This window comes from Leguminivora glycinivorella, chromosome 1, assembly GCF_023078275.1.
Source record: "Leguminivora glycinivorella isolate SPB_JAAS2020 chromosome 1, LegGlyc_1.1, whole genome shotgun sequence".
Classification (NCBI taxonomy): Eukaryota; Metazoa; Arthropoda; class Insecta; order Lepidoptera; family Tortricidae; genus Leguminivora; species Leguminivora glycinivorella.
The window spans coordinates 1,958,908-1,986,640 of NC_062971.1; the positions used below are offsets into that span (position 1 = coordinate 1,958,908).

The window sequence follows — 27,733 nt, forward strand, 5'->3', positions numbered from 1 at the left end:
CGCGTTCCGGCGTTCTCTGTCTCGGCGGGAAAAGAACGCTAGAACGCGGCGTTCCGCTTCGACCGCCGCGGGCAGTCTGCCCGCTGTGTGCGTTGCTGCTACTGACTCGGTACATTCTAAAGAACGCAGAACTCTGAACGCGGAACGCAGAACTCCAGACCGCTCTCTGTCTGCGCACGCTGTTAGTAGTTTGTGAGTTGAACTTGAATCGAGTAACGGCACGAGCATACCAGTGAGATTTTAAGCAATTACACAGCAATTTTACTGTCCCATTTCTATCAATAGTTAAATTTGACCAAATTCACCATGTCTGAGTTATTCAACATCTTTGGAGACAGCCTGACGCACCAGCCAACAAAAAATGTGGCACGCCAACCGTTATTCAACATCGGTATGTTATTATCAGATATTTATATGATTCACATTTACAAATATATATGTATCTCAAGTTTAAATACAATTTGAATTTAATGTGCTTCTACAGAGAATATGGGCAAAACGGTCTCAAATGGCCCAATCAAACCCAACGAGCCATTGAAAAAGGGCGCCGAACCGAAGAAAACTTTCCTTTGTAACAAAGGGAAAGCCTTACAAAGCACGCCTATGCGACAGGCTTTCACGCCGCGCGCGGTCAACGTCGGAGCCCTAATCTACAAGGACGCTGAGGCTAAGTCTGACGATGCTGTAAACTTTGAAGAGTTGGAGTTCACTAGACCTGTTTACAAATATGGTAAGGAAGCTCCTTTTCTATTGTTGACAACTTTAAAGGCCTTAAAATTGGGCTTAGATGAGGCCTTGAGACCCACGGTGGCTGAGGCAATAAAATTCTATAATGGTCATACACATTTATTATTACTTTTGTTTCAAACTATTTTTATAATATCAAGCTGCATTTCTTCTTTTGACTTAACATTCTTGTCCTCTTGTTGAAGTAAAAATGTAGGAGTATTTATCATATTTCAGACAATTACACTAAAGACTGGCTTGACTACCTGCCCCTGCCAGAACCAGAGCTGAAGCGGCTGTCCCTGTCTCCGAAGCGCACGCCGCCGCCCAACACGCGCCGCCCCACCCTGGACTTTGACTGCTCCTACCAGGATGAATTCTTCACAGGTATGTTTCTATTATCATCATGTAGATGTAGTGTAAGGCTTCCCAGTCGGAAGCAGGCCGGCTGTCAATCACTTGTCATGTACATTCAGCCTAGTTCTCTGGAGTTGTAACTTCAGGTTACTGTTCTGGCAGCACTCCCACACTTCTCTCTGAAAATTTATTATCATCATCATCACCTTACCATCAATATTCATATTCATATTCATTTATTTCGTAAATGCACAGATACATTACACGTCAACAGTTACAGTTCATATATTAAAATTTAGAATAATAATTAAACTTAAAATTTTTGAATTGAATTTAAGAGATCATAAATAAATACAAAATTCATGTTTTTGACAAGCATAAACATCTGCAATTGATGGCACTAGGCTTGAGAGACTCACCAAGTCAGATATTTTTCACTTAACATTCAAATTTGAGTGTAGAGTGTATGAACAACTATCAAACATTTATTTTATTTGGTCACTTCTAATATAATAGTTTCTTCATATTGAATTTTCGCATTAGGAAATGTTACGAACTCTTATTTGAAACTTGTTTTTGTTACAGATGATTTCTCAAATGAAAGTATCCCAGATCCAAATGACAGTGACCTGGGCTTGCCGGACATTTATTAAGTTGATTTATTATTTGAATTATAGTATTAATGTATATTTTAATAATGATTTTTACATTTTTTGACACGGTATTAAATTCATACAACAAAATAAGAACTTGTGAACTTTCTATACTTATAAATTTCAAGGTTTTAATTAGGTTAGCCTGTCTAAATAATTGTATATATAACAAGTTGGTTTATAATGTCACAAAATGCACAATATAAATGTTTAACCATAGCTGGGCACCGTTAATCTTATACTTTTAAACGAGCAATTCTTGTATATTTATTTATTTATTTATTTATTTATTTATATATATATTTATTTACACTGACGGTTGATTTCGCAGAAATTTGTTATGTGGGGGTTTTTGGGGGTGAAAAATCGGTTATAGGTCCCGGAAAACGCGAATTTTGTTTTCATGCGTTTTTCTTCGCGCGCCATCTCGTGTGCAGTAGTTGTACTGTTAAGACAGAATTCTTTCGGTCGATGTAAGTACTATTTATTGGAAACACTAGATGGCGACACAGGTCAAGGCTAAAACGAATAGAAAATACACAAAATGCACAATATAAATGTTTAACCATAGCTGGGCACCGTTAATCAAATAGTTAACTTCGATAATCGTTAATCCGTTACTTAAAAAGTTAACTTCGTTAATCGTTAAAGCGATACATTTCGGTAGATTTAACGGAAGTTAAAGTTAATCGATAATCCGTTAACACGTCATAAAAATGGGACTCCACTGTAGGTATTATGTATTTCTATTTACTAAGTATCCACCAAAAACCATTAAAACCTGTGACGCCAATCGGTAAAAAACCCAAATGTAATAATTACGGTCTCTTCGGGCTTTTACCGCCGTTGGTTGGCTAAATCCTAGGTTTTATTTCGGATTGGCAATTAAGTATTGGGTCATTCATCCGGTCGTGATCGTGGTGCGTCGGTTCTTCAGATTGAGATTTGAGATGACAACTCGACTCGATGCTGTGGGCCACAATAACTTGGTAGAGTAATCTAAGGCCCGCACCGGACTCTAACTCGATGCGTCGGTTGCGCGATTTGTCTGTCATGCCTGATGATTGCACTCTATTCCCAGGTTAGTGATCGATCTAGCACACCTAATAAGATTTAGAAGATCTCGAATAAGTGATCCAAAATCACCAATTGGTCTTTAAACTGTTTATAACCGACGGATCTGCTTTTACCGATAAAAGCTAGGTTTTGCCGTACTATTACGGGCTTTTACAGTAGCAGTAAGAACGTGGTTTTCGCGGCGCAGCGAGCCGCTTGGAGTGCTGGATTAACGATTAACGGACTCGATGAAATTTAACGGAAGTTAACGAATCCGTTAACATTTTTTAAAGTTAACTTAAAAGTTAATCCGTTAATCGAAATGTTAACTTCGTTAATTAACGATTAACGGATTAACGAGTTAATGCCCAGCTATGTGTTTAACCAAAACATTACATAGTTTCATCAAGTATAGTTTTTCAATGTGCGCTTGTAAATCATTCTTATTGTATTGTCACATCATTATTATGAAATTCTTAACTTTCCATGTTCCTATTTTCTTTAAATACAATCATAATCTTGTAAGTAGTTGGTTTATAGAAATGATAAATCACCAGTAATTATTGATTTAAATATCCACGATTTTTACACATACTTAAAACTAAAAATGGGCTCTTAATTGCCTAAAATTATGTTTTTAAACAAACTATTAAACATTTAAACTTAAATATTAAGTCCCATTTTTAATTTTAAAGTTTAAATGTTTTTATTAGTACTCCTGAGCAAATATGTCACTCAATGTTACTGCTTTTAAATTTAATAAGGAAATGAATATAGATTAGTAATTCTAGCTTAGCTTAGATGAACATAATTGTATACTTAAGTGTTTTATAATGACTTGTGATATTTATTACTAATTCTTTTTAGGAATGAAAATGATTTGAAATTGAAAAACATTTCTATTAATCAGACATTTATTATTTACACAACCTTAACAATAGTATAAATTTATAGGTAATAAATATTCTTATATCCTAGGCTAGGCAATATTTTGCTTGTTTTAAGAGACAAACATTTCATCAGCATTTTATGATAAATGATATTGAAAATCCATTTTATTGATAAGCTTAATCATAACTATTTATTCTATGAATATATATTCTCTATTGAATTGCACTTGCACAGCTGCAACACTTGCAACGGCCTAGAAGACTGGCATTTTGCCATGGAATGATGGTAAACTGTATAAAAACAAGTCCTGAATAATCTGGCATAGACTGAAAATCTCATATACATTAGCATTTGCCTCAGAGTAGCCTTTCAACAATAAATTGACTAGTAATCTATACAGGACTATGTTAAATACTTCTTCCCTAAGAATTGCACCTTCTTATCAAAAGCAGGGAGAGTTATCGGTGTGTCTTCTTTATAGAATGGGTTCAGCATGAGCTTTATGTATGCTTCATACACATCTGTGAAGAAGTTCTTGATACCATCTTCATTTCTCGCGTCGTGGACCATTATAAAGCGCATCTGTGGAATACAACACATTCTTGTATTATATTGTAAATTAACACATTCACTACCAGACTAAAAATGGTGCACATCAGAAACCGGTCGTAATTTGTAACTGCCCGCTTTTATGACTGGCAAATGAGCAATGTTCACGGGTGCCCACCAGGCGGGTTATTCGTGTATCAGATCATTGTATACAAATAAATGGCTTACCTGACTAGCAGTGACAAAAGCGGACACAAACCACTGGTTGAATTTGTCTACCGACTTCAGATAAGTGTTAGTGACCTTCCACATGTGCTCATCTACGAGATCTAGCGCTGCGTGAGCGATGAACTGGTTCAAGTGTCTGTTGTCCTCTTTCTGGGAAGCAATTGACATATTTAAATTAAAATACTTAACTAAATTGGTATTATGTAATAATCGTTGAGTTGAGAGTAAGAAGAAACGAAATTAGACTGCTTTAAAGTAGTTTCGTTAGCAGCAAAATTAAAAAGTGTATACCTTAACCTCCTTTGGAACAGGGATAAAATCTTTCTCGAAAATAGGATTATCCGAATGACCTACAATTACAAAATAATACGTCCCCGCCATTTTGGGTGGAAGATTTGTTTTATTAAGTTTGTTAGAGTTTTTTGCATCAATAAACAAGAAATATAAATATTTACGCCTACAAAATTAAATTACAAATCGAGGCTGACCTGACTGACAAGACAGATGTCAAAATGTGTCAATGACGTTCGGTAACCATTATCCTGAAAACTATAAACCTTAATCAAAAAATAACATACGTTTGCAGTGCACATGCATCTTATCGCTAGAAAAAAAAGGAAAATTAAATTATTAAATAAACTTCGCATGCTATAGAAAACATTTTAATGCAATGAACATTTGATAAATATTCAAATATAACAAATATGTAGTTTAATATTAGAACAGACTTGTCACTAGAGTACTGTCAAGTCACAACGTAGCGTTCAATTTAAAAATTATAGTAGCACAGCGACAATTTGCTAGACGTGTATTTTCGAAGTCGGCACAATATTCGTGAGATTTTCTTATATAATTATTAATATTTACTTACAATTAAAAATGTGTGAGACTTTGTTGTGACAGAAAAGCATGAATTTAAATTAAATATAAACAAAATATAAAGGTATAATAATAATTATACATTTAATTATTGCTTGTCTATGTTTACTGAGCAACTTTTTTTAAAAACCGCGGGAAAACAAATGAAAAAAGTTTTAAAACCACGTTGTAGCACTCAAATACCGCACACGTAAATTTAAAAATTGCAAAACTACCCATCGTTAAATAATGGAAAGTAAATAGAAAAAACTTTATAAAAACATTTACTTAATTTAACCCCTTACCAACACATATAGCTTTGTTATCAATATTTCAGATTTGTGGTCTACATCCATTGAAAAGTTGATGGTATGGCGAACAAGAAGTTGGAATAAAAGATACGATTCTAAAATTACAAAGTGGACACTGAGAATTGTCTACGACGTTCTTATAATTGAAGCACATACAAAAGTATATGAAACACTAAACCTACACAACAAGATTAAAGGGTTTTATAAAGGCGATGTCTTGATATTAATTGTAAGCAATCCAGCTGAAGAGGTAAGTGCTTCGTAGCTCATAACAGTTATAGTAGTACCTAGTACCAAATAGCAGTAATACTGTCAAGTATGTAGGTCATTTATGGGTCATTTGATATTTGCCAGTCGCTTTTCGGTGAAGGAAAACATCGTGAGGAAACCGGACTAATTCCAGTAAGGTCTAGTTTACCCTTCGGGTTGGAAGGTCAGATGGCAATCGCTTTCGTAAAAACTAGTGCCTACGCTAAATCCTGGGATTAGTTGTCAAAGCGGACCCCAGGCTCCCACGAGCAGTGGCAAATGCCGGGATAACGCAAGTAGGATGATGACTGTCATTGTCAAGTATGTAGGTCACAGACTCTGTGTAATTGTATATAGGTGAAAAGGCTCTCTGTCTGCGCACGCTCTTAAGTTTTTCACCTTATACCTATGTATTTAACATGTTTTTTTTGTTTCTCATTACTGAAGGTAAGAAAGATTAAGTTTCAAATTAAAAGCAATGTTGTTGAATGTCTGAAAAAACTTGCACAACATTTTCCAATAGTTAGTCACAGTTCAACTACAAATGAGAGAGTATTTGAATCTCGATACAGAAACATAGAAGAGGTGATGAAGAATGCTATGGAACCAATAGGTATGATCAGCGCCGGCCCGTGCACTCGATCAGGGTAGAGCGAGTTTGAGTTTCGGCGCCCTTGGGAAGAAGTCCCACTACGTAGGAAAATAAATCGCGAGCGTAGCGAGCGCGAAATTTTTTTCATAGTAATGCCTTAATTTGAAGATTAACGCAATACAGAATTTATGGATTTCATCAGACAGAGTGCGAAAGGGACAAATGCTTGAACTTTCGTAGTCGCACCCTAGTATAGTTACGTGTGAAATAACAAGCAAAATGGAGCACTATCGTGGCCAAGTCAGGAAGGCAGATTCGGATTTTGTCCTAACTAAAAGAGAAGACAATTATAAATAGTAAGCGCGAGCGAAGCGAGCGCGATTTTTTTTTTCCTATTGACTCAATTAATTATTCCCCGCCAGCGGGCAATCCGCGAACTTTCAAGCTTTTATCGTCTGCAGAGCTGCGGTCTTTGACATATTTTGGGGTATTTTGACTTCACAGGGCGCCTATGTTCCCGACTTTTAGGCCTAATATTTCGCCGTCACTATTATTTTTATAATACTAAGAGTTAATTAAGATGCTTTATCTGCGGACTCGATCGTCACCGTGGGGATGCCCATTCAGTATTTTGCCACTAAGTGATCTGAGTGCTTTGAAATTCGCTCACCATCTGCTGCGACTCACAAAATTGCGCCTCTCTGAGACGTTTTGCGCCTTTGGCTTTATGAGGAACTCCGCTTTGGACTATTGGGTAGACTCATATTTTTGCATTTGGATAGCGACGTAACTTTGCCGTTCGCCGCACAACAACGTGGTTCGTCAAGCGCTAGAATCCTCCTTTTACGGCGCCCTAACATCAGCGCCCTTATGAATGGCAATGTGATGCAACTTTCCACTTAATCTGAATTACAAATCTAGTTTTTCAATAGGTGGATTCATTTCCGACTCCTCTCGCCATTTTGTGATATGTGCGCGCCCACGCAACGTATAATTTTTTGTATATGGATTTTCCACATTCTCGATTTTGGCGCCCCCTTACCATGTGGCGCCTAAGAGCGGCCGCTCCACTCGCTCTACCCTTAATCCGGCCCTGGGTATGATGAGTGATTTTGAATTTAGTATTGTTTTATAAACAATGGAAGAATAACCAAAATTATCTTTTACTCAGGCAAACCCGGAAGCATTGACTTACCAACCAATTTCAATAGTTTCGTAAAGCTATGTCTCTTGGACCCAAACATGCCGTTATTAATTAACAAAACTCAGAAGATTATAGAAGAATTAAATAAATGATAAAGAATTGTTTGTGTTTTTGATGAACTTTGTAAATTATAGTTTTTGTATTAATGAACGCAGCTTTAAAATTGTGGCTGTCAACTGTTTGAAATTTGTAACTGCCGTTCCTGCTGTTGGTGATAAAGTGTTTTTGTTGTGATACTTGTGATCGTGGTTTTATTTTTAATAAAGTCCTTATTATAATATCTACTCTAAGGTAACCAGCACTTACGATATCATGCTTCCTACAAGATTTGTGCCGGGGCAGGCTCCCCGAAAATCTAGGTAAGCTTACTCAAAATATTCTGCACATATATCTCGTGATTCACAATGAACTGTATTATAACACTATATATAGCACTAGTTATCATTACGATGTTTCATTTGAATATGATCAAGCTATAAATCAGAGCAAAATAATAGTAAAATGATGCACAATACAGGATGGAAGGCAGACAGTCGTTCTTGCCGCGACGCCTGGGTTCTACCGACCGCTTGTCGGACTCCCGGCGGCCGAGCGGCGCGGGCCCGCGCTCCAGCAGCGCCGAGCCCGGGCGCGCCTCCGTGGCCGTCAACAGGCTGAGTCGTGACGCTTCGGCCACCAAGATGCCAGTAAATAGGGTAAGTTAGCAACTTACAGCCTATTTTCGTCTCACTGCTGGGCACAGGCCTCCTCTCTCGAGTGAAAGGGCTTGGGATATAGTCCCCACACTAGCCCTACGTGAATCAGGGAGTTTGTATATATTGTTGAATATTTTTGCAGAATTCTTTACTTTCTTTATATTTGCGAATCTTAATGATTAATCCTGTTTAGGGAATGACTTCTTAAAAATCCTCTGTTTTATATAACATTGTTTCAGGACTTTGATTCTGAAGTCCTTACTGATGGTTTATGATCAGTATACAATTTTGCTATAATTTTACAATTATATAACTCCTTAATTCATGATAAACACAGTGACAAATACTGTCAGTAATACATTTGGGGTAAAAATAATGTCATTTATGTATCAACACAAGCCTTCTTGAGCTTACCGTGGGCCTCAGTCAATCTGTGTAAAAATGTTCCATAATATTTATTTATTTATTAATTATTTATTTATCATTTTTGTCCCAATATTTTCAATAACACTTGATCAATCACCCAATTTCTGTTCTCTGTGCAGCAACTGTTGCTTCATGATAATATTTTTCTAACAGCCTTATTAACTGCAACCCGTATGTTTAACACATTTCTGCAGCGCTCCCGCTCACAGCAGCAAGGAGAGTCTCGCTATGGCCAGCCTACCATCACCCCACTCAGAAACAACCAGTACTTGAGGCCTACAACTACACCTGTGGTATGACTATAACATGCACAGTTTTATCATCTATCAGCTTTGAAACTTATTTAAAATTATAATAGCTGGATCCACACAGAGTGTGGCAGTGTGCCACGCGAGAAACGTCCAATGTAGACTTGCCTCGGCAGGTTGCTCAACCAGACAAAACGTTCGCATCGCATGCCTACATAGCAGGCTTGCCGCGAGAGCACAGTGCCTTGCTTTGTGTGGGTGGACCCGGCTATTCCATAGTTTCCATACTATGATGTTTTAATCATGAGTTAAGCATTATAGCATGAATGATTTACATACATACACACAATCACGCTGTATCCCATAAAGGGGTAGACAGAGCACATGAAACTACTCATGATTTAATTTAACATAATTTATACTAATAGAACTTATTAACTACTGCTTGCAGATTACAAGTCTGAAAATTTCTTATGCTAATGGTCCTTATACACTGGTCAAAAAGAGAAATAAAAAAACAAAGTGTGATGTAAAGCTGCATTTTTGGTATGTTATTTGGGGTCCTTGGGGGAATGTAGGACTATATTTTGCAAGCAAAAAAATGATGTGCTAACTTCGTAATTTAAAAAAAAAAGTAAAAAAATCAGACTTTTTTTGGTTTTTGCCGTTTTATTAAAAAGATATGCATTTTTGGTCAAAAGTTGCTTTGTAATGTTGAAAGCGCATTAAATTCCAAACAGTTTGACCTCTTTTTTATCAATGTCCGTCAATAATTTTTTGAGATATGAAGCGTCAAAAAAAGAGCATTTTTCCCCTTTCTATGAAAATATTCGTTTTGCTAATATTTTGAGACAGATATCAGCAAAACAACTCAGTCTATTACATAAATTGTAAAATAAAGATGTAGAAAATTTCACTAGCTTTCATTTAAGACCAAAAGAGTGCCAGTTATTTAAAAAATAGGATTATATCATAAGTCTAGTATAACTGGATCAGAAATAATCGGTGGATGGTAATGGCCAAATGGGATAGTTTACATATATTTACAGGAGGCGTAGCGGAGAACGAATTATTATTATTTGGGAGCTGTTCAAGTATTACTCAGACACATATTTGCGTATATCAAATCAACATTTATTTAGTAAGTTAAGTTTACGGTCAGAAAGACCTCAGGATCGCCGCTTGGCGGAAAAAAATATTTACGAGTAGAAAACCCTCATTAAGTAATTGAATCAGATTGTTCCGAAATTGTTCTTGTACGGACTGGTTTTTAAAGCATATCACTGAGGGTCAATAACATCGATGTAATCTCACGAGCGTTGTCGTGGACGTGCCCGAATCATAGTATTCTCCGTTTAACGAAATATCAGTACATAGTATGTGTTGTATTGCACGCGCAGGTCTCTCACAGCCGCGCAGGTGTAGTCGGACCATAACTCGACAGTATACACGCTTGTACAAAAACTGAGGAACAGCTGTTTTTTAACGCTGTCACTACATTTGGCGAATCTTCTAGCCAACATGTTTGCCCTTACTGCGGTGGCTCGCCTCTGCCTTTCTATGTCCTCCTGGTCTTTTAAACTGGACAACAAGATGTGGCCAAGATATTTGACTTCGTGTACTCTCCGCAATTGAACTCCATCATGCAAAAGAGGTGGTACATGTGTGGGCATATGTGCTGCCTCCATGAGCATAAATTCAGACTTGTCCGGATTGTATCTCATGTTATGCTGGCTGGCGTATCTCTCGCATTCTGCAAGTAACTTACGCATAGCTCCCACAGATGGTGCTAGTAGGACCATATCGTCTGCATATGCGATGTGATTTATCATTTGTCCATTGATGGAGCAGCCAACCTCGGTACTGGTCAAAGCCTGCGACAGCCCATCCATGTACACGCTGAAGAGAGCCGGAGACATACTGCCTCCTTGTCTCACGCCACAGTTTAGCCCGCTGGCTGTGGACAGAGTTGACTTCCATCTTACTACGTTCTTCTGCTGGGAATACCACTTCTCCAGTATCTTAATAATTGGCGTGGGCGCTTTCCGTTCCCGTAGTTTATTCCACAGCAATTGGTGGTCAAATACAACTCAAGTGGACTTTCTATCACTACAGGAGTTGTGCCATCAAGATGCAGAACCAGGACCCTCAAAAAGGAAAAGTAAAATGTAACTAATTCTGTTTTATTTTTCTAATTTACTAAACTTCAAAATTTTACTGTATTTTATTTCTTCATTAGTAATAGTCAAATCGATGCAAAGTTAGCTTAGACAATTTTTTCAGATAAACGGATATCAAAGAAAGTAAGATCGAATAGATAGCACTTTCAACCTAAAACTTTTAGCGTAAACTATTTTACCTTAACCAATCTACCAGACTCTTGGCTTCTCTATTTATAGATTTTTTTTTGTTTACCAAAGTAACTATTCGTCTTACTGACCTTTATTTGCACTAAAACTAAAGCAAAATAAATTTTATACAATGTTATATTGCAATATATATCATATCATGAAGTATTTTGCAGATATTTGTTTAAAAATATTGGCAAAACGCTACATTTTATAAATGCGTCAAAAATTAACCTTTTTTGACGCTTCATATCTCGAAAACTATTTGACGGACATTGATAAAAAAGATGTCAAACTGTTTGAAATTTAATGCGCTTTTAACATTACACAGCAACTTTTGACCAAAAACGCATAGTTTTTTAATAAAAAAATAAAGATCAAAAAATGTCCGATTTTTTTCCTTTTTTTTTTAAATTACGAAGTTAGCACACTTTTTTTTTGCTTGCAAAATGTAGTCTTACATTCCCCCAAGGACTCTAAATAACATACCAAAAATCCAGCTTTACATCACACTTTGTTTTTTTAGCCGATTTTCATGTAAGATTTGACCGGTGTATTATTGCACATGAAACATACGGAGCCTTCTCTGCTGGAAAGCCACATACAGTATCAACCGCTTCATGTAAAATTAACTGTTACAGCGCACTCCATCTGGAGACAGGTCCCGAGGCTGGGAAGCATCACTTGAGAGGACTCTGGCTTGTGTCACTGTCAGGGATCAAAGGTAAGAACTGGTTTTGTTGTTTATTTTGCACACTCTGCAAATCAAGAATAATTGAAGGGTTCGGCTAATTTATATTTTTTGTAAAAGAAGCCTATTTCATATTAATAAATGGACCTCTGAAATAAATGATTTCAATTCAATAACATTAATACATATCTTATAAATTACTTTAATTATGCTGAGGAGCGGAGAGAAGATTTACCCACACAAAGCTTTGAAAGAAATTACGTAGAATAATAAATTAATGTCATCATTCAATTCTTCTTTGTTTTAATAGCTACTTAATTAATTCATATTCTCCAAGTGCACCATCCCTCACACACACCACATACAATCCCTCAACTGTTTACCTTCACATAATCGCTACACGCACACACACACACACACACACACACACACACACACACACACACGTATGTTATATATATATATATATATACAGAAAATACCTTAAATATCGTAGATAGCATATTTTGCTGAAAGGCGACTTTATTTTATTTTCAAAACGTGCATTCAAATTTTTTAATTTTTACTATGAGGCCTTATACAGGATGTATTTTGAAAGCGGGTCAGTAAAGCCGGTATGAGATCCCGTAGTCCTACATGAAACTAGTCTAAGGGGACCATCCATCAATCAAATTGATGAAAAATGGCATTTACAGATTTTGGTGAGCATAGTGAGAGATTCAAGTGTAAACACTAAACACCCTAGTTAGAAATATTTTTTGCTTCCATGACTGTGACCGTGATGTGACACTTAAAGTACCTATGCATAAGAGTAAAAATATCGTCCTATAATATAGGTGACACTGAATCTTCTAGTAGGGTGGAATTTAAGGGCCTGCTATTACCTTTTTCTCTTAATTTAAAGATTTACATGTATTTTACTACAGGTATTAAGTAATCAGTTTTATATACTTTAAATTGTATTCCGATTAAACTTCCTGGTATGTTCAGGAAGTAATCTTTTAATATTATAAGTTTCTAATGGGTCGGCAACGCGCATGTGACACCCCTTGAGTTGCAGGCGTCCATAGGTTACGGTGACCACTTTCCATCAGGCGGACCGTATAACTGTTTGCCACCGACGTGGTATAAAAAAAAACAAGATGGTTTATTTTGTACTCACAGACCAATAACGAACATAGCATGGCAGCGCGCCGAGCTGTCCCGCGTGCAAGAAGCGCTCGCGGCCCGCGGCGACGTGGGCGCGGCGCTCATCCGACCTCTCACTATCGCTCGCTTCGTGGACATCGTCGGATCCCTGCTCACTGCTATCACGGGCGATGACAAGCTCAACAATGACAACTATGTCACTAAGGTAATCTACCTTCATTCTAACCTCATTTTCGTTGCATTAGATCAAGCTCTTGCAGCCCAAGGGATTATCCACACACAGGCGACGCATGTCTTAAGACGCGGAACGGACATCAGCGCCACTCCGCCCGTACATTTTGTATGGGAAGGACGTAAGACGCGCCCCCAGGCGACGCGTCGCCAGGGGCGCGCCAAGCGACGTTCCTTGCGCATCCTTCCTATACAAAATGTACTGAGGAGACGTTTTTTAAATTACACTCAAGCGACGCGGCGCTGACGTCCGTTCCACGTCTTAAGACATGCGTCGCCTCAGTGTGGGTTGCCACCAAGGCGACCTGGCGCGACTCTTATCAGACTTGTTAATATCGCTGGCTTCTTGGACATTGTAGGATTCCTAGTTCCCTACTCACTACTATCACGCGCGATGTGAAGCTCAACAACGACAAATATGTCACTGAGGTAAAGGCCAAACTTAACAACGACAACTCATATTTTTCAAATTAAAGGAAAAATGGGCCATCCCGCATCCAACTGCGCCAAGGAGGAAGATGGCTCCGGCAAGGCCAGAGGTCGCAGGTTCGAGTCCTGCCGGAGGTGTGAATTTTTCCTTTAATTTAAAAATATGTAATATCGCTCGCAGACGTTTCTGCATGATAAAAAACAAATTTAACAACAATTCAGTTCAGTCCTTTCTAAGAATTAGTGTGGTATACACCATTTGGAACTGATTGATGACTATGAAAGACGTTAAACGGTTTTTAGGTGGCCACTGGACAATTCGCGTCATTAGCCGGATCCACACTGACCGCTCGCCTCGCGCGTAGAGTTGTGCCATTTTCGAGGTCGTTCTCATTTTACTATGGAGAATACCTATTCTCGTGAACATTTCCCGTACAAAAAGAACATTCCCCGTACAAACGGGAGAACGTTCTCGGGAACGGAATAACGTGCTCATGCGCGGACGTTTGCCTCGCCCGAGCGAATTTGCTCGGCAAGATGGCGGCCCTCGGGTTCAAAATAGTTCAGTGTGGACCGGCTATTGACTATTTTGACTGTTTTTTTTTCTTTTCAGCTCCCACACATGTGCAAGCGGCTGCTTTACCCCGGCACGCTCTCCAAGTCCTGGCTGAAGACCGTCAACACGCTGCACGCCTTCCCGCAGGCGCTCGCTCTAATAGCCTACTTGCTGGACTTGCTGCGAAGTATTGTAAGTACACTTTCTTCACACAACTACTACACACTCGCAAATGACCCTTTTACACCTTGTATTCGAGGTAATAGATATGGGTTAAATTGTGGCGTAGGAGAGAGGCTGGCAACCTGTCACTGCAATGTCACAGTTTCGTTTTCTTTCCACCCTTATTTGCCAAGAGTGGCACTGAAGCGTTAGTAGTTTCATGTGCTCTGCCTACCCCTTTATGGGATACAGGCGTGATTGATATGATTGATATATGTAATAGATATCTTTTTGCCTTATTAATGACGCGATGATAGCGCAAGCAAGTTTTAGTTCGTCACCATTATCTGATTATTAGATAAGATTAAGATTGTAATGAACTATTCATAAGAGCTTGTAATTAGGCCTACGTGAATAAAGATATTTTTGAGTTTGAGTTCACCGAGGGATGAACTATAAGAGCGTGCGCAGACAGAGAGCGGTCTGCGTTCTGTCAGAGTTCCGCGTTCTGGTGACGGTTGACCGCTCAAGAGTTCCAACGCACACAGGCGGCGTTCAAATTCTCGCGTTCTAGTTTCGTTTTATGTCTTTGTACATGCAACATGTCACTGAAAAGTTCGTTTTCCTATGAAGAACTATTGCTCAAAAATTCCACCTATTAAATTCTCTTTACAGATGAACAGCGATTCGATATTTTTATTCGCATGTCGATGAATAGTTTCATTAATTGAGAAAAAATAAAGGCTGGCTGTAATTTTAGGGCATTGTAATTATTTATTAAGGATAAAATAAACATAACAGCATTTCGTCGTGTACTATCCGTAGATTCGACCTCAGAAATCCTGCCTTTTCCTAACCAATTCATTATTTTTTCTGTGTTTCCAACCATGTCTGAGGTTCCGGCGTTCTCTGTCCCGGCGGGAAAAGAACGCTAGAACGCGGCGTTCCGCTTTGACCGTCGCGGGCAGACTGCCCGCTGTGTGCGTTGTTGCTACAGACTCGGTACATTCTAAAGAACGCAGAACTCTGAACGCGGAACGCAGAACTCCAGACCGCTCTCTGTCTGCGCACGCTCTAAATAGCTCTCGATCTCTCTTTTATTTACACGGGAGCGACTATCTTTTCTTTTGTTCGTTTCTATTGCCCATAGCTCAACGCTTGCTCGCTTCTGGTGGGACCAGTGCCTTAATATGGAGGGCCAAACATTATAGCCAGCATAGCAGCCTGATTATTAGTGTATTTTTAACCCCCGACGCAAAAACGACGGGGTGTTATAAGTTTAACGTGTCTGTCTGTGTGTGTGTCTGTCTGTGTGTGTGTGTGTGTGTCTGTCTGTGGCATCGTAGCTCCCGAACGGATGAACCGATTTCGATTTAGTTTTTTTTTGTTTGAAAGCTGAGTTAGTCGGGAGTGTTCTTAGCCACGTTTCATGAAAATCGGTCCACTCCACTATGTCGCGGTCGGTGGTTTTTTCAAAATTTTAATTTTGTGCTTAGGTCATTTCGATTTTATTAAGACTCGGAAACCCCGTAATCCTTATTAACGTCTTGATTTCACTCCAGGTGGTCGAAACCCACAACTCCCACAAGTGATGTCATGACAGAAACACAAAACTCTTTACTTTCTTAGTACTTGTACCAAAATAATTAGTTGTTGAATTCCAGGAAGCTCCAGTGAGCGAGGAAACCCTGTACGTGAACAACGACGAGTTGAGCCAGCTGCGGCGCGAGTACCTCCGCAACTGCTTCATCAGGTACGCTGTAACTGTAACCACTGATATAGGAAGGAAGGAGATCGTACATTAAACCGATTCTTATTAACACTTTCGCAACCAAGTTTCATTATATGTCAGGTAAACTTCGGATGGCCATCGTACTGAAAAACGTCGTACGATACACGGGAGAAAAAGGAAATTCATAACTCGTGTCTATTTAATTTATCGCCACTCGTTTCGAACTTCCTTTTTTTCGCACTTGTATCGTAATGTATTGTATCCGTTTATTTCAGACAAACAGTCCACATTGTTACATTACGTTACATTATTTAAAATTTTCAAATTACACTATATAAAAATAAAAGCTATAAAATTAAATAGGTGCATTAGGATAATTCTGAAAGTCGTATAATTACGAAAGTCGCATAAAAATCACCATTATTTCCATCATATCAGGATTCCCCTTTCGGAATTACCAGAGCATTTCTGGAATTACCCTAATGCACCTTACTATTAGAGCATGTTCAGATGACAAGCGCTCAACGCGCGTTTTGATAACGCGCGTTTACAACTACATAACAACTTATTCAGGCTGTACACATGCTAACGCCCGTTTTATTAATACGCGCGTTGAACGCTGCGCTAGCGCTCGACTGTTGTCAGCGCGCGTCAACGCGCGCTTTGAGATCATTGGTTTTCTATGTTTCCGTTCAGTTGAGCGCGCGCTTTCGACGCGGATGGACGTATTTTAGGGTTCATCGGGTCGTCCAGAAATCGTCCGAAATGGAAACCGAAGCTTTTGATACGGAATTATTTATAGACGAAATAGAGAAACGTCCTGGGATATGACAAATATGACATGGCTTTCAGTCAGCCTGGTTGACAAAATTGGGTGGACCCAATATCTCCGTCTTCTGGCGCGTCGTTTCAACCGTCGGTATAATATCACCGTTAAAACTGTTTCTACGTCCATCTTCGACAAATGTAAGAACTCTACTGACTGAACCATGGCGGTCGCGGCAACGCGCGTTCAACGCCCGGCAAGCGCGTGTCATGTGAACACTATACAAAAATTTTGCGCGCGTTCGTCGCGCGTTGAACGCTTGTCATCTGAACGTACCCTAAATATGATAGGACATTCTTAGGGCCAGTTGCATCAATCACATTTGACAGACACATCATCGTCACACAGCAGACGTCTATGGAACTTCCCATACAATAAAATTTTAACGGCGGCAGACGCTTTGGTGCAACCAACTCTTACTCAAATCGACGAGTCCCATGGTAGGCTCAAGAAGATTCGATATACTAATACTTATATACTACATAGCCTATTATATATATTTTTACATAGTCTAACCTAGGCCATGGGACTACTACCGACCTATGATAAGATAGGTTTAGGTATTTTTGCTCCTTGGTTTTTTTTTAAAAAAACGGTGGCAAACAGGTATACTGCCCATCTGATGAAAAGCGGTCACCGTAACCTATGGACGCCTTCAACTCAAGGGGTGTCACATGCGCGTTACCGACTCATTAGAACCTTGTACACTCCTTTTTAGGGTTCCGTAGTCAACCAGGAACCCTTATAGTTTCGCCATGTCTGTCTGTCCGTCCGTCCGTCCGTCCGTCCGTCCGTCCGCGGATAATCTCAGTAACCGTAAGCACTAGAAAGCTGAAATTTGGTACCAATATGTATATCAATCACGCCAACAAAGTGCAAAAATAAAAAATGGAAAAAATGTTTTATTAGGGTACCCCCCTACATGTAAAGTGGGGGGTTGATATTTTTTTTCATTCCAACCCCAACGTGTGATATATTGTTGGAAAGGTATTTAAAAATGAATAAGGGTTTACTAAGAGCATTTTTTGATAGTATTAATATTTTCGGAAATAATCGCTCCTAAAGGAAAAAAAAGTGCGTCCCCCCCTCTAACTTTTGAACCGTATGTTTAAAAAATATGAAAAAAATCACAAAAGTAGAGCTTTATAAAGACTTTCTAGGAAAATTATTTTGAACTTGATAGGTTCAGCAGTTTTTGAGAAAAATACGGAAAACTACGGAACCCTACACTGAGCGTGGCCCGACACGCTCTTGGCCGGTTTTTTAAAGAACTCCATACTGTAGTTCATCGTGTTGCCTAGTCATGTAGTGTCCAGCGCCGCTGCTGCAACCGACTAGGCCAGACCGGTCGTCTAATTAATTTGATGTTATATTTGTATGTGAAATAGGTTCCAATCGCCGGACGCGGAATTCGACGATTTGTCGGAGGAGTACCTGCAGCAGCTGAGACAGTTGCTCGGCATCGACGACGACAAGACACGTGAGCTGAAGGAGGCTATCCAAGGTCAGTTTAAGAGAAACATGTGCATTATTGGTCATCTCGTTGTTTTTGTAGGCTGGTTTAGTGTCACGCGGACCGACCGCGCGGAGCGATCCGCACTGGACTAATATGTTAACTTCAGGGAGCGTTTCAGAGTGGCACGGACGACAACTTCAACTTCATACAAATTGGTCGCGCGGACGGTCCACATGACACTAAAATTAGCCTTAGTTAGTCGTACAGTCAGCCAAAAGGTTTACTACTTTTTGACTAAACCACTTTTTTGGCTGACTGTATTCAGTAGAGTTAAATGCCTTTTTAAAGATGGTAATTTAGAAGTAGAAGTGTTTTATTGTTAGCATAATTATAATAATTGTAACAAGGAAAGAAAAAAACTACATGTAAAGAAAGAACAACAGATAATAATTTATTGTGCTACCAAGTGAAGAACACAATTTTTCAACTTACCAACACGAACAAAGTAGTATTCGTAAAAGATTAAATTAAATCGATCAATTTATTTAATTTTTAAGATAATAGTACATTACATCAGAGGTTGGGAAAATGAGGATTTCCGGCCAAGTGGGTATATACAGGCCGGGAATCCGTTTTCACGCCGAGGCATGTATAGTGCTTTTCTCAAACATACAATGAAATAAAAAAAAAATGCTCTAAAGGATAATATTTTATAAAAAAAAGTTACCTTTGCAGGCCTAGGCCTAAAAAATAATATGAAATCCCTTTACAGTCCTCTCGAGTCGTTGCGCCCAAAAAGCGATACTTCCCAGCCCATTTTAAGGAACGTAAAGACAATATTTCATTGCACGTTTGAGAAAAAATATTTAAACTAAGCGGGAGTGTTATGTTTTTTATTTTCAATATTATGTATGGTTTTAATTTTTGAATATTTTATTATACCTACCCGAGGACATAATGTTAGCGGGTTATTTTATCGAGATATAATTGTTGACAGAACAAGAGCGAGCCCTCGCCGAAGAGGTGGAGGCCTCCGCCAGCGCCCGCGCCGGGGCGGCCGCGCTGGCGGCGCGCCGCGACGCGCTCGTGCAAGCGCTGAGAAGCAGCCGCGCCAACATACTGAACGCGCGCGCCATGCTCGACGCCGCCGGGCCGAGGCTAGGGATAAAGCCAACGAGATCAAGGCTGTCGACGTCGAAATCGCTAAGGCTACGTAAGTCAAGATTTAAATACAAATTTTAACATTTAGCCCGGCGCCCACTATCGACACGGCATCGCATGGCACGACTGCCGAGGTATATATAACTCGGCGATCCTCGATAGCGTGAAGCATACCTTGTGACACCTCGACGTGCCTCGGAATCGTAAGGCATACTTAAAGATGCCTCGGCATATCTCGGCGTACCTCGGTCGACTTTGGTAGTGTGAGGCACACCCGACGACACCTCTGCATAACCCGAGAATTCTTCAGGTCGCCTCGGCATAACCCGTATCTGAAGATGTGACCCTCGACGACTTTCGGCAGGCTTCGGGAAATCGAAGCGGGAACGTCGCGACGCGCTCGCCGCCGTTTGCATTTGTTTAATTTCAGACAGAGCTCCTCCGCATCCCGGAAAATATCCTCGTCGATCAAGCAGACTTCGGCATACCTGAGAACTCGTCGGCAATAATTGCCGTCAGTGTACGTCTAAGCGTGAGTATGCCAAGGGACCTCTTGCCATGCCGTGCCGATAATGGACGCCGGGCCTAACGCCCGATGTGACCCGTGCCATTACGACGACGCGACTACAAAAAAAACGCGGTATCAAAATTTTCGATGACAATTAAACCACATTTTCAATCAATTTTCAAGTGTTATAGTCCATCGATGATTCCACCACGTCAAAGGAAGACACGTGTTACGAAGCCCTAGCTTTTTCAATTTTGCCAAGATTTGGATGACAGTCTATATTTTACAGAAATTTGTTTTTTTCAGAGCTGAGAACGCGCAATTGAGAAAAGAATTGGAGTCCCAATCGATGTCGATTGAAGAGAGAGGCCGACTGTTGGACGAAGTGGACTACGCGGCGCGAGTGTACGAATCCAAGAAGGTGTTAGCCGAGCAGATTGCTAAGGTAACGATTATAATGTCAAACTTATGAAAATATCAACTCTAAATTTTCGATATTAATCGAAAAGTATTCTTGTGAAATTGTATATAAAGTTTTGAGACATTACTAAACTTACCAATGTAGGTTAGGTTGGGTATCAAATAATGCGCTGTTCGTTGATTCATATTGCATAACTTGATCTTATGACATCAGACAAAGCTACGGTTTTGTGATTGCGATTTTGTATTTAAGCGAATTTGACCTCGATGATGTGTCTGTCAAATGTGGTTGATGCAACTGGCCCTAACTTTGTCAATGTGACAAAAGGTCAAAACTAAAATGGGGCTTACGTACTATGTGTAGGACGCGGGTCGTCAGGAGTCCTGTATAAGTCTCATTGAATTAGCGAAACTGATGGCTGTAGCTGTCGTTGGCATCTTTAGATTTTACGGTGACGTTCACAGCAGTCTGTGACCGTCAGAGGGTCAAGAAGACAAATTAAACGAAGGTCAACATGTTGACAGATGGTGCACAGCAGGGAAACAGAACTGGCCCTATGGCAGAAGAAGACCTTGGACAGTTGCGTGGAGTACAAGCAGGGGCTCATCCACCTCAGCGCGCAGTTCCCGCAACTGGCCGCTCTGGCCGTTGACGAAACGTGAGTCCAAAAAATACCTTGATAGGTTTTACCAAAGAGGATCGAGTATTATAGAAAGTTACTGTCAAAGTAAAATGTGTAATCACAGTGCTATCTCTCGACACTAAACTAGAAAACTTTTGAACCTCAGTATTGACAATTTGGCCCATATTGTTAGCTTGATATGTGTTAAAATGTCAAATATTAATATTGGCGCCATCTAGTCGAGCGTTCCCCAAAAAGGTGTAACGTCATCTAGGCCACCGTACCTTTTTCTCTAGGGCTTTGAGGTACGTTTTTTTCTTAGACTTTAGCCGTCTATACGGAGTTACATAAGTCTTTGGTTTTACTTATAACTTTGCGTAGGCGCATCATTATCGAGAGCCTGCCGTGAAACACGAAAATCGATGTTTTGCAGTCTGCTTCCATATTTTTTGCATATTTGAGCGATAATAAAGCAAATAAGATTAGGTAAATGAATCGTCGTGATGGTAGGTATCAATGTTAAAAAAATGTATATTCCACACGTAAATTTAAGCTGTGCTAGTTTATTAAAATAAATGTGTTTTACAGCAAATTGATGGAGCCCTCCAGCTTGCAAGCGGCCAACTCCGCGCTGGAAGCCCTGAAGCAGCTGTGCAGCCAGCTCACGCAGCGCAGGGCGCAAATTGCGCGCTCGCGGTCGACCCTCGCCGTGCAGCGACAGGCTAAAATGGTACGTGTTTCTTTTGGTTCCCATAAAGTCTTTAGTCATAAGTTATAATTCATAATGCATCGTTTGTCCACATTTTCGACAGTCATAATTTGGTTTTTCTGAGAAACGCATAACTTTCAGGATTTCTATAAAGCAAACCTAATCTATCTATCTATAGGTTACTTTAATTAAAACTGTGAATTAAAACTTAATCGTTTCAGAATTATGACTTTGATGATAATCTGGCAATAATTACATTATGACTTTCAATCATTATGTCAAACAAAGGGGTCCGGTTTTTATTGTCATCATTTGCCTAAAGCCTTCGCCACACATAAAGCGTTTTGATAGAGTAGCGTTAGCGGAGCGCATTGATAGCGGTGCGCCGGACGAACGCTGGCGTTCCGCTCGCAATCCGCGTCTACTCGCAATCCGCGCTCGTTAGTTCCCGTCGGCGTCCGCTGGGCGCAACGCCAGCGTTCGTCCGGCGCACCGCTATCAATGCGCTCCGCTGACGCTCCGCCTACGCTCTCAAAACGCGCATGTGTGGCGGAGCAAAGAGCATTGAATCACTACGTTTTAAGAGTCGGCACTCTCGAACAACCCTCGAACCGATTTATGCAGGCGTTTTTTCGACGGACGTGAGGTCATGTCACTGCTACCAACACAAAGAAAAAATCGCTAGGGCTCGACCAACCCAGTCCCTAATATTTATCGATATCGATAAATTTGCGATATTTTGCATTATGGCGACTTAACAGTAAATTTATAGTATTTATACATATATTTAAAAAAATGTCTGGGATGGCTGTCAGAGGCGTATTTCAAGGATTTGGCGTTGGCATCCTGAGCCAGTCAGGATTACCGCCCCGTTAAGTGACGATATATGAAATTTAAGAAAAAACGCTGCTTCGCTATTCTAAAAAGAGCCTGCCGCCTTTAATACGCCCCTGTATAAAATGAATAAAACAAAAGCAAAATATACTATCACTTTTCTTTTACATGAAGTAATTTTTCAACTAGTTTACAGCACTTCTCAGTTGAATTAATTTTGAGGCGTTTGCAGAAAATTCCTATGATTTACTGTGCCTGACGTTCATATTTGGCACTGCCTCCTAATTAAGAGTTTTGTTATAAGCCAGTATTTGTTGCTTCAATCTTCGTGTTTCTTGCATGTTTACCAGGGAAAGTTAATATTTACTGCAAAAAGCCTTGAAAACCTTTGCCCAACATTATCTTCATACAGGAGATGGATAAATATGCCGATTCTTCGTTACCTGTTAAAATTACCCATAATTAATCGTCATCTGAAATAAAGAGATTATCGATAAGTTGGCCACACTCTATTGATATTTTAGGTTATTTGTTTGTTTACGAAAAAACTTATTTACAGAATGTTTTCGCTTAAATAGTAGACTGTACATGATAAGTACTACTTTAAATTGATTAAATGAGTAGGTAATTGTTAGCAACTCGAAACGAAAATAAAATAAAATACTAGTTACCGACCTGCATATATCCAGTGCAAAGCTAGGCAAAAACAAGCCACCATCACAAATTTCACACTTTCTTATTGGTTTGACCGAAATTTCAATAATAACTTTAGTTATTTTATTATTTACTTAACTTACAAAATTCAAAACGACAGATTTGACGTTGACGACATGACGTTTTGAAAAAAAAAACACGTAGGTCAGGCCCAAGAATCTTATATACATACTGGATATTGCACGCCGAACATTACGTTGAAGCCAGAAAATTTGACCTTGAATTACGTCACGCCGGTCTTGCATCTCTTTCTTTAGGGTGTCCATGATTAAGCATACATTAGGGATATCCCGCGGAATTTGACGTATTACGTTTATACGACTGATTAATTTTGTAACTTATTAAATTCAAATCCGATCAATCGTTTTATCACGAAAGTGAACATCCATCCTCACAAACTCAAAAAGTAAGGTACATTAGGGCAATTCCGAAAGTCGTCTAATTAGGAAAGTCGCATAGAAATCACCATTATTTCCGTCATATCAAGATTCCCCTTTTCTGTCAACATTTCTGTCATTCGGAATTACTCTAATGCACCTTACTAATTTGTCAACCGCCAATAAGGTCCATTTCTATACCACTCTGCAGTTACTTTGCCTTACGCCACAAAATACGGTACAGTTTTTACCAGTGGTAAACTACTGGGATTTTTTTTTCAGAACCGTTCCAGAATAAGAGCGTGGTGAGTGTTGCAACACGAGGCTTAAAATATAACTTTTCTTTTACTAACTGACACCTGTATTTATTAAAAAATGTTTCAGTCACTTTAAACCATCACAACAATATTTTGGTAGAACTACTGGGAAAACTAATTAACTAGTCAACTACCAAACCAGGTGGTTTGGTAGTTAACAATGTGGGAAAAATCCCCGTAGTTAGGGCTGGTAAAACTTGGTGGTAACTAGTGGGAATAGCCCCAGAAATATAAGGGAAGTATTTCGTCACTACTTTTAAAAAATCTCGTATCTCATGCTTCTCCTCAAAGTTAAAACACAGTAAGTCTATATGCATTCCATACATACTACTACATTTTCTTTTAATTGACAGAAGAAGATACAAGTTTTTTTCAAAGTAGTGACGATTTGTCAATAGGAAAAAAATTAAATACTAGGACATTTTACAACAGTATCTATTCTTTATTTCTTTTAAGTCTTCAGGCTAGGCTATTTATAATACGAATATAAAAGTAAAATACAAAACCACTTACAAAACAAAAAAAAAAAACATATTATAAAAAACCTAACCTAGGGTGCCGCTAGCAGCGAGGCAGGGTCCAAGCTGCCGGTGGTTAAGGATGCAGAGAGAGGAACCGTCGGACTATCCGCGCCGTATCCAAGATCACCGCCTTCTGCATCTGACCCTTGATCCAACCACCTAGCGAGAGTCTCTCGAGATGTTGGTCGCCAATGCTGTCTCCTTGTTTCATCTTTTGGAACACTGAAATGTTTAATATTATTCATGTTAATTGTAAAGACACAAACAATAAATTTGGTATTATATACTGTGATATGAAATATGAACATAGAAACCGTACCAAGTTGATAGATTTAGCTCCATTCAATAAGAGTAAATACGAAAAAAGATTGGTCACCCTAGTCGTAAAACCACACATAGCTATTTTTTTCTTTAAAGGTCATATTTATCGTTCTAAACCTATTCGCGGGAATTTTGATATCATTTGAGACAATGAAAACAATATAATGATTAGAACTAACCAAGATTACAAGCAAAATAGAAGAAAATTGATTGTCAGTGAGGTTTATGAACATTTTGGTAAAATAAGTACTTACTTGTGAAATCTTATGTCGGATTTCGGTTTCCATTTACTTCCACAATGCTGCACTATGCAATACATTGCGCATAACTTAAGGAAACCGACGAAAAATGTTTATATCACAAAAGAAAACTCTGAATTGGTGAATTACTTTTGACAATTCTGACATATCGGGCATATTTCTTTATTATTAGTGTTCCCATAGTATGCAGGAGGTAAATACCGGAGAAATAAGGTTTTTGCTCGAGTGCTTTTTTGTATAATACAAAGAAAACTAAGTCAATTTGATTGAAGAATGTTTTATACGTTTTTTTTAGTAACTAATCTGGCAATACATCACAATAATAGATGTCATTTTGATTTGATAGCATTTTTTTTGTGTCGTAATGTTGGGAATCATTGCTTGATGATATTATCATACTATGGAGTGACGACGGGCACTTTAAATCATCTGCAAAGATATACAAGCCCTAATTAATGATAATCACTAACTGGGAGTGTATCTTATCAGCGGTCAGCTCAGTACTAAAAGCTCTGAAGCCGCCGTACAGCCGGCTCATCTAGCGCAGAGCGCACCTAGTGCGCTCGCTTTCCTATCAATTAAAAAAATGCACACAATCTTACGAAATGTTTCACCCAACAGGAAGAATACCGAGCCGCCATAGCCGATCTCAAAGCAAAGATCCTGGTGGCGGAACAAGCGTGCTCGGCCGCGTGCGCCGCCGACGCCGCCGAGGAGGCCGCCGCGGCGCAGCGCGAGGCCGAGCTCCAAGCCACGCTGCAGGCCATGAAGGACAAGGAGGAAGAGTTCAAGAAAATACACGAGGAGATGGTGTTCTGGAAGAAACAGGATGAGGCGTGAGTATAAACTACGATTATAATATTACGGCTGGTTTTAGAGACGCGAACCGACCGCGCGGAGCGATCCGCACCCGACCGCGCGGAGCGATCCGCACCCGACCGCGCGGAGCGATCCGCACCCGACCGCGCGGAGCGATCCACACCAAACTAACATGTCTTAAGTTCAGAGAGCGTTTTAGAGTAAGGCCGTTTTCACATTATCCAATCCGATATCGGATGTCGGAAGGATTTCAATAGAAAAAATCCAAGATGGCGCCTGTAATGTATGGGATATCGGTCCGACATCCGATATCGAATCGGATAATGTGAAAACGCACTAAAGTGGACTACAACATCGACTTCGTACAAATTGCCCAAATTGGTCGTGCGGATCGCTCCGCGCGGCTGGCCCGCGTGACAGTAAAACCAACCTAAACACTCGAGAAGCCGCGGCACAGCGTGATGCCGAGCTGCAGGCCACGAAGGAAGAGGAATTCAAGAAAATACTTAGAAACAGGATAAGGCATGAGTATAAAGTTGTAACATAGCACAGTAAAGAGGCCGAATACTGCCACACTGTATAATGAGAATGAATGAGAAGAACGAAACAATCGGTTTGATCTAGTAGCTAAATGTGAGTGTGTTTAGTAAAACATCCCACCACGATTGCTAAAAGCCGCTTTGTCTATTCACGTAAAGATACAAGCAAGCTATGGTAATCGAGAAAATGGGACGTTTTACTAAACAGTATAACAAATTTAACATCCACCCGCCTTCGTCAGTTTTCCGTGATCATGATGCATGCAACTGCGTCGAAATATCGGGAGCTCGACAAAAATCAAAAAGGTAATCACGGTCTATATCCCGGTCAATATAAGTCTAATGAAAATAACCGTGAATCATTCAAAACTCTTAGTATAACAAATGACCTTGCCTAAGCCGCTGGTGTTCAAACTCTTGGATATTAGTTTATGTCGTGGGTGTTTATGTATTTTGTACTTACGTATTATCTCGTCCGAGTACCCGCAACTTAACTCTCAATCTTTATAAGAATACTAAGAATGTCCTATATTTATTTAGATAATTTAGACATACCTACTCAACTTATATTGTTTCGCAGGTGGAAGGCGAAGTTGTCAGAGATGCGCGAATACATCCGGTCGCTAAAGGAGAGCTTGCCTAGCTTGCTGCAGGAGGCCTACAAGCAGAGGGCCGACTATGTGGCCGAGGAACTCAAGAAATGGAAAGAGGCCGCCGGCTTTACTGACTAAAACTTATCTATATTAACTGTAAGGAGAATCTGTTCATCATTAACTCGTTCGCCAACTAAACCAAGCGTCCGCCTGGTGGGCACTCGTAAACTTTGCTCAGATGCCGGAGAACTATAAATCTATAAATTACGACCGGTTTACACTTTGCACTTGTCTTACGGTCCCGCGCCCCCCTTTATAATGTAGCTGCCCCCCGAGGGGGTGCGCCGCAGTTTGCGCCGCACAGTTTTGAAAACCCCTTGTCAAGTGTGCGAAC

The 27,733-nt window shown here is 39.7% G+C and overlaps 3 protein-coding genes across 3 annotated transcripts; 2 read left to right on the top strand and 1 right to left on the bottom strand.

The window, feature by feature from the left end:
• Positions 1–239: 239 nt before the first annotated feature.
• On the top strand, positions 240–1,869 carry LOC125232160. The gene is made up of 4 exons (XM_048137791.1): positions 240–391; positions 485–730; positions 964–1,113; positions 1,669–1,869. Exons 1-4 carry the CDS (start codon positions 307–309, stop codon positions 1,734–1,736), a joined length of 549 nt encoding a protein of 182 aa, XP_047993748.1. The 5' UTR covers positions 240–306; the 3' UTR covers positions 1,737–1,869.
• Positions 1,870–3,692: 1,823 nt separating this feature from the next.
• LOC125228914 (trafficking protein particle complex subunit 2-like) lies at positions 3,693–4,947 on the bottom strand. The gene is made up of 3 exons (XM_048133631.1): positions 4,752–4,947; positions 4,461–4,610; positions 3,693–4,265 (listed from the first exon to the last, which is right to left on the bottom strand). Exons 1-3 carry the CDS (start codon positions 4,839–4,841, stop codon positions 4,086–4,088), a joined length of 420 nt encoding a protein of 139 aa, XP_047989588.1. The 5' UTR covers positions 4,842–4,947; the 3' UTR covers positions 3,693–4,085.
• Positions 4,948–5,655: 708 nt separating this feature from the next.
• On the top strand, positions 5,656–27,687 carry LOC125233093. Its single transcript, XM_048138960.1, has 16 exons — positions 5,656–5,879; positions 6,326–6,491; positions 7,642–8,033; positions 8,192–8,369; positions 8,990–9,088; positions 12,033–12,115; positions 13,247–13,436; positions 14,505–14,639; positions 16,274–16,362; positions 18,556–18,671; positions 19,621–19,836; positions 20,601–20,737; positions 21,238–21,371; positions 21,924–22,065; positions 26,010–26,224; positions 27,327–27,687. The coding sequence occupies exons 3-16, from the start codon at positions 7,987–7,989 to the stop codon at positions 27,475–27,477; spliced, it is 1,932 nt and encodes a 643-aa protein (XP_047994917.1). The 5' UTR covers positions 5,656–5,879; positions 6,326–6,491; positions 7,642–7,986; the 3' UTR covers positions 27,478–27,687.
• The last annotated feature ends 46 nt before the right edge of the window (positions 27,688–27,733 follow it).

Excerpts from the sequence above, each read along its gene's own strand:
- LOC125228914 (XM_048133631.1), bottom strand. The coding sequence starts at position 4,841 with ATGGCGGGGACGTATTATTTTGTAATTGTAGGTCATTCGGATAATCCT. Across the intron at positions 4,611-4,751 it reads CTGTTCCAAAGGAGGTTAAG|AAAGAGGACAACAGACACTT; the intron begins GTATACACTTTT and ends ATTGCTTCCCAG. Across the intron at positions 4,266-4,460 it reads CTTTTGTCACTGCTAGTCAG|ATGCGCTTTATAATGGTCCA; the intron begins GTAAGCCATTTA and ends TGTATTCCACAG.
- LOC125233093 (XM_048138960.1), top strand. The coding sequence starts at position 7,987 with ATGCTTCCTACAAGATTTGTGCCGGGGCAGGCTCCCCGAAAATCTAG. Across the intron at positions 14,640-16,273 it reads TGGACTTGCTGCGAAGTATT|GAAGCTCCAGTGAGCGAGGA; the intron begins GTAAGTACACTT and ends GTTGAATTCCAG. Across the intron at positions 19,837-20,600 it reads GTCGAAATCGCTAAGGCTAC|CTGAGAACGCGCAATTGAGA; the intron begins GTAAGTCAAGAT and ends TTTTTTTCAGAG.
- LOC125232160 (XM_048137791.1), top strand. The coding sequence starts at position 307 with ATGTCTGAGTTATTCAACATCTTTGGAGACAGCCTGACGCACCAGCCA. Across the intron at positions 392-484 it reads CCAACCGTTATTCAACATCG|AGAATATGGGCAAAACGGTC; the intron begins GTATGTTATTAT and ends GTGCTTCTACAG. Across the intron at positions 1,114-1,668 it reads CCAGGATGAATTCTTCACAG|ATGATTTCTCAAATGAAAGT; the intron begins GTATGTTTCTAT and ends TTTTTGTTACAG.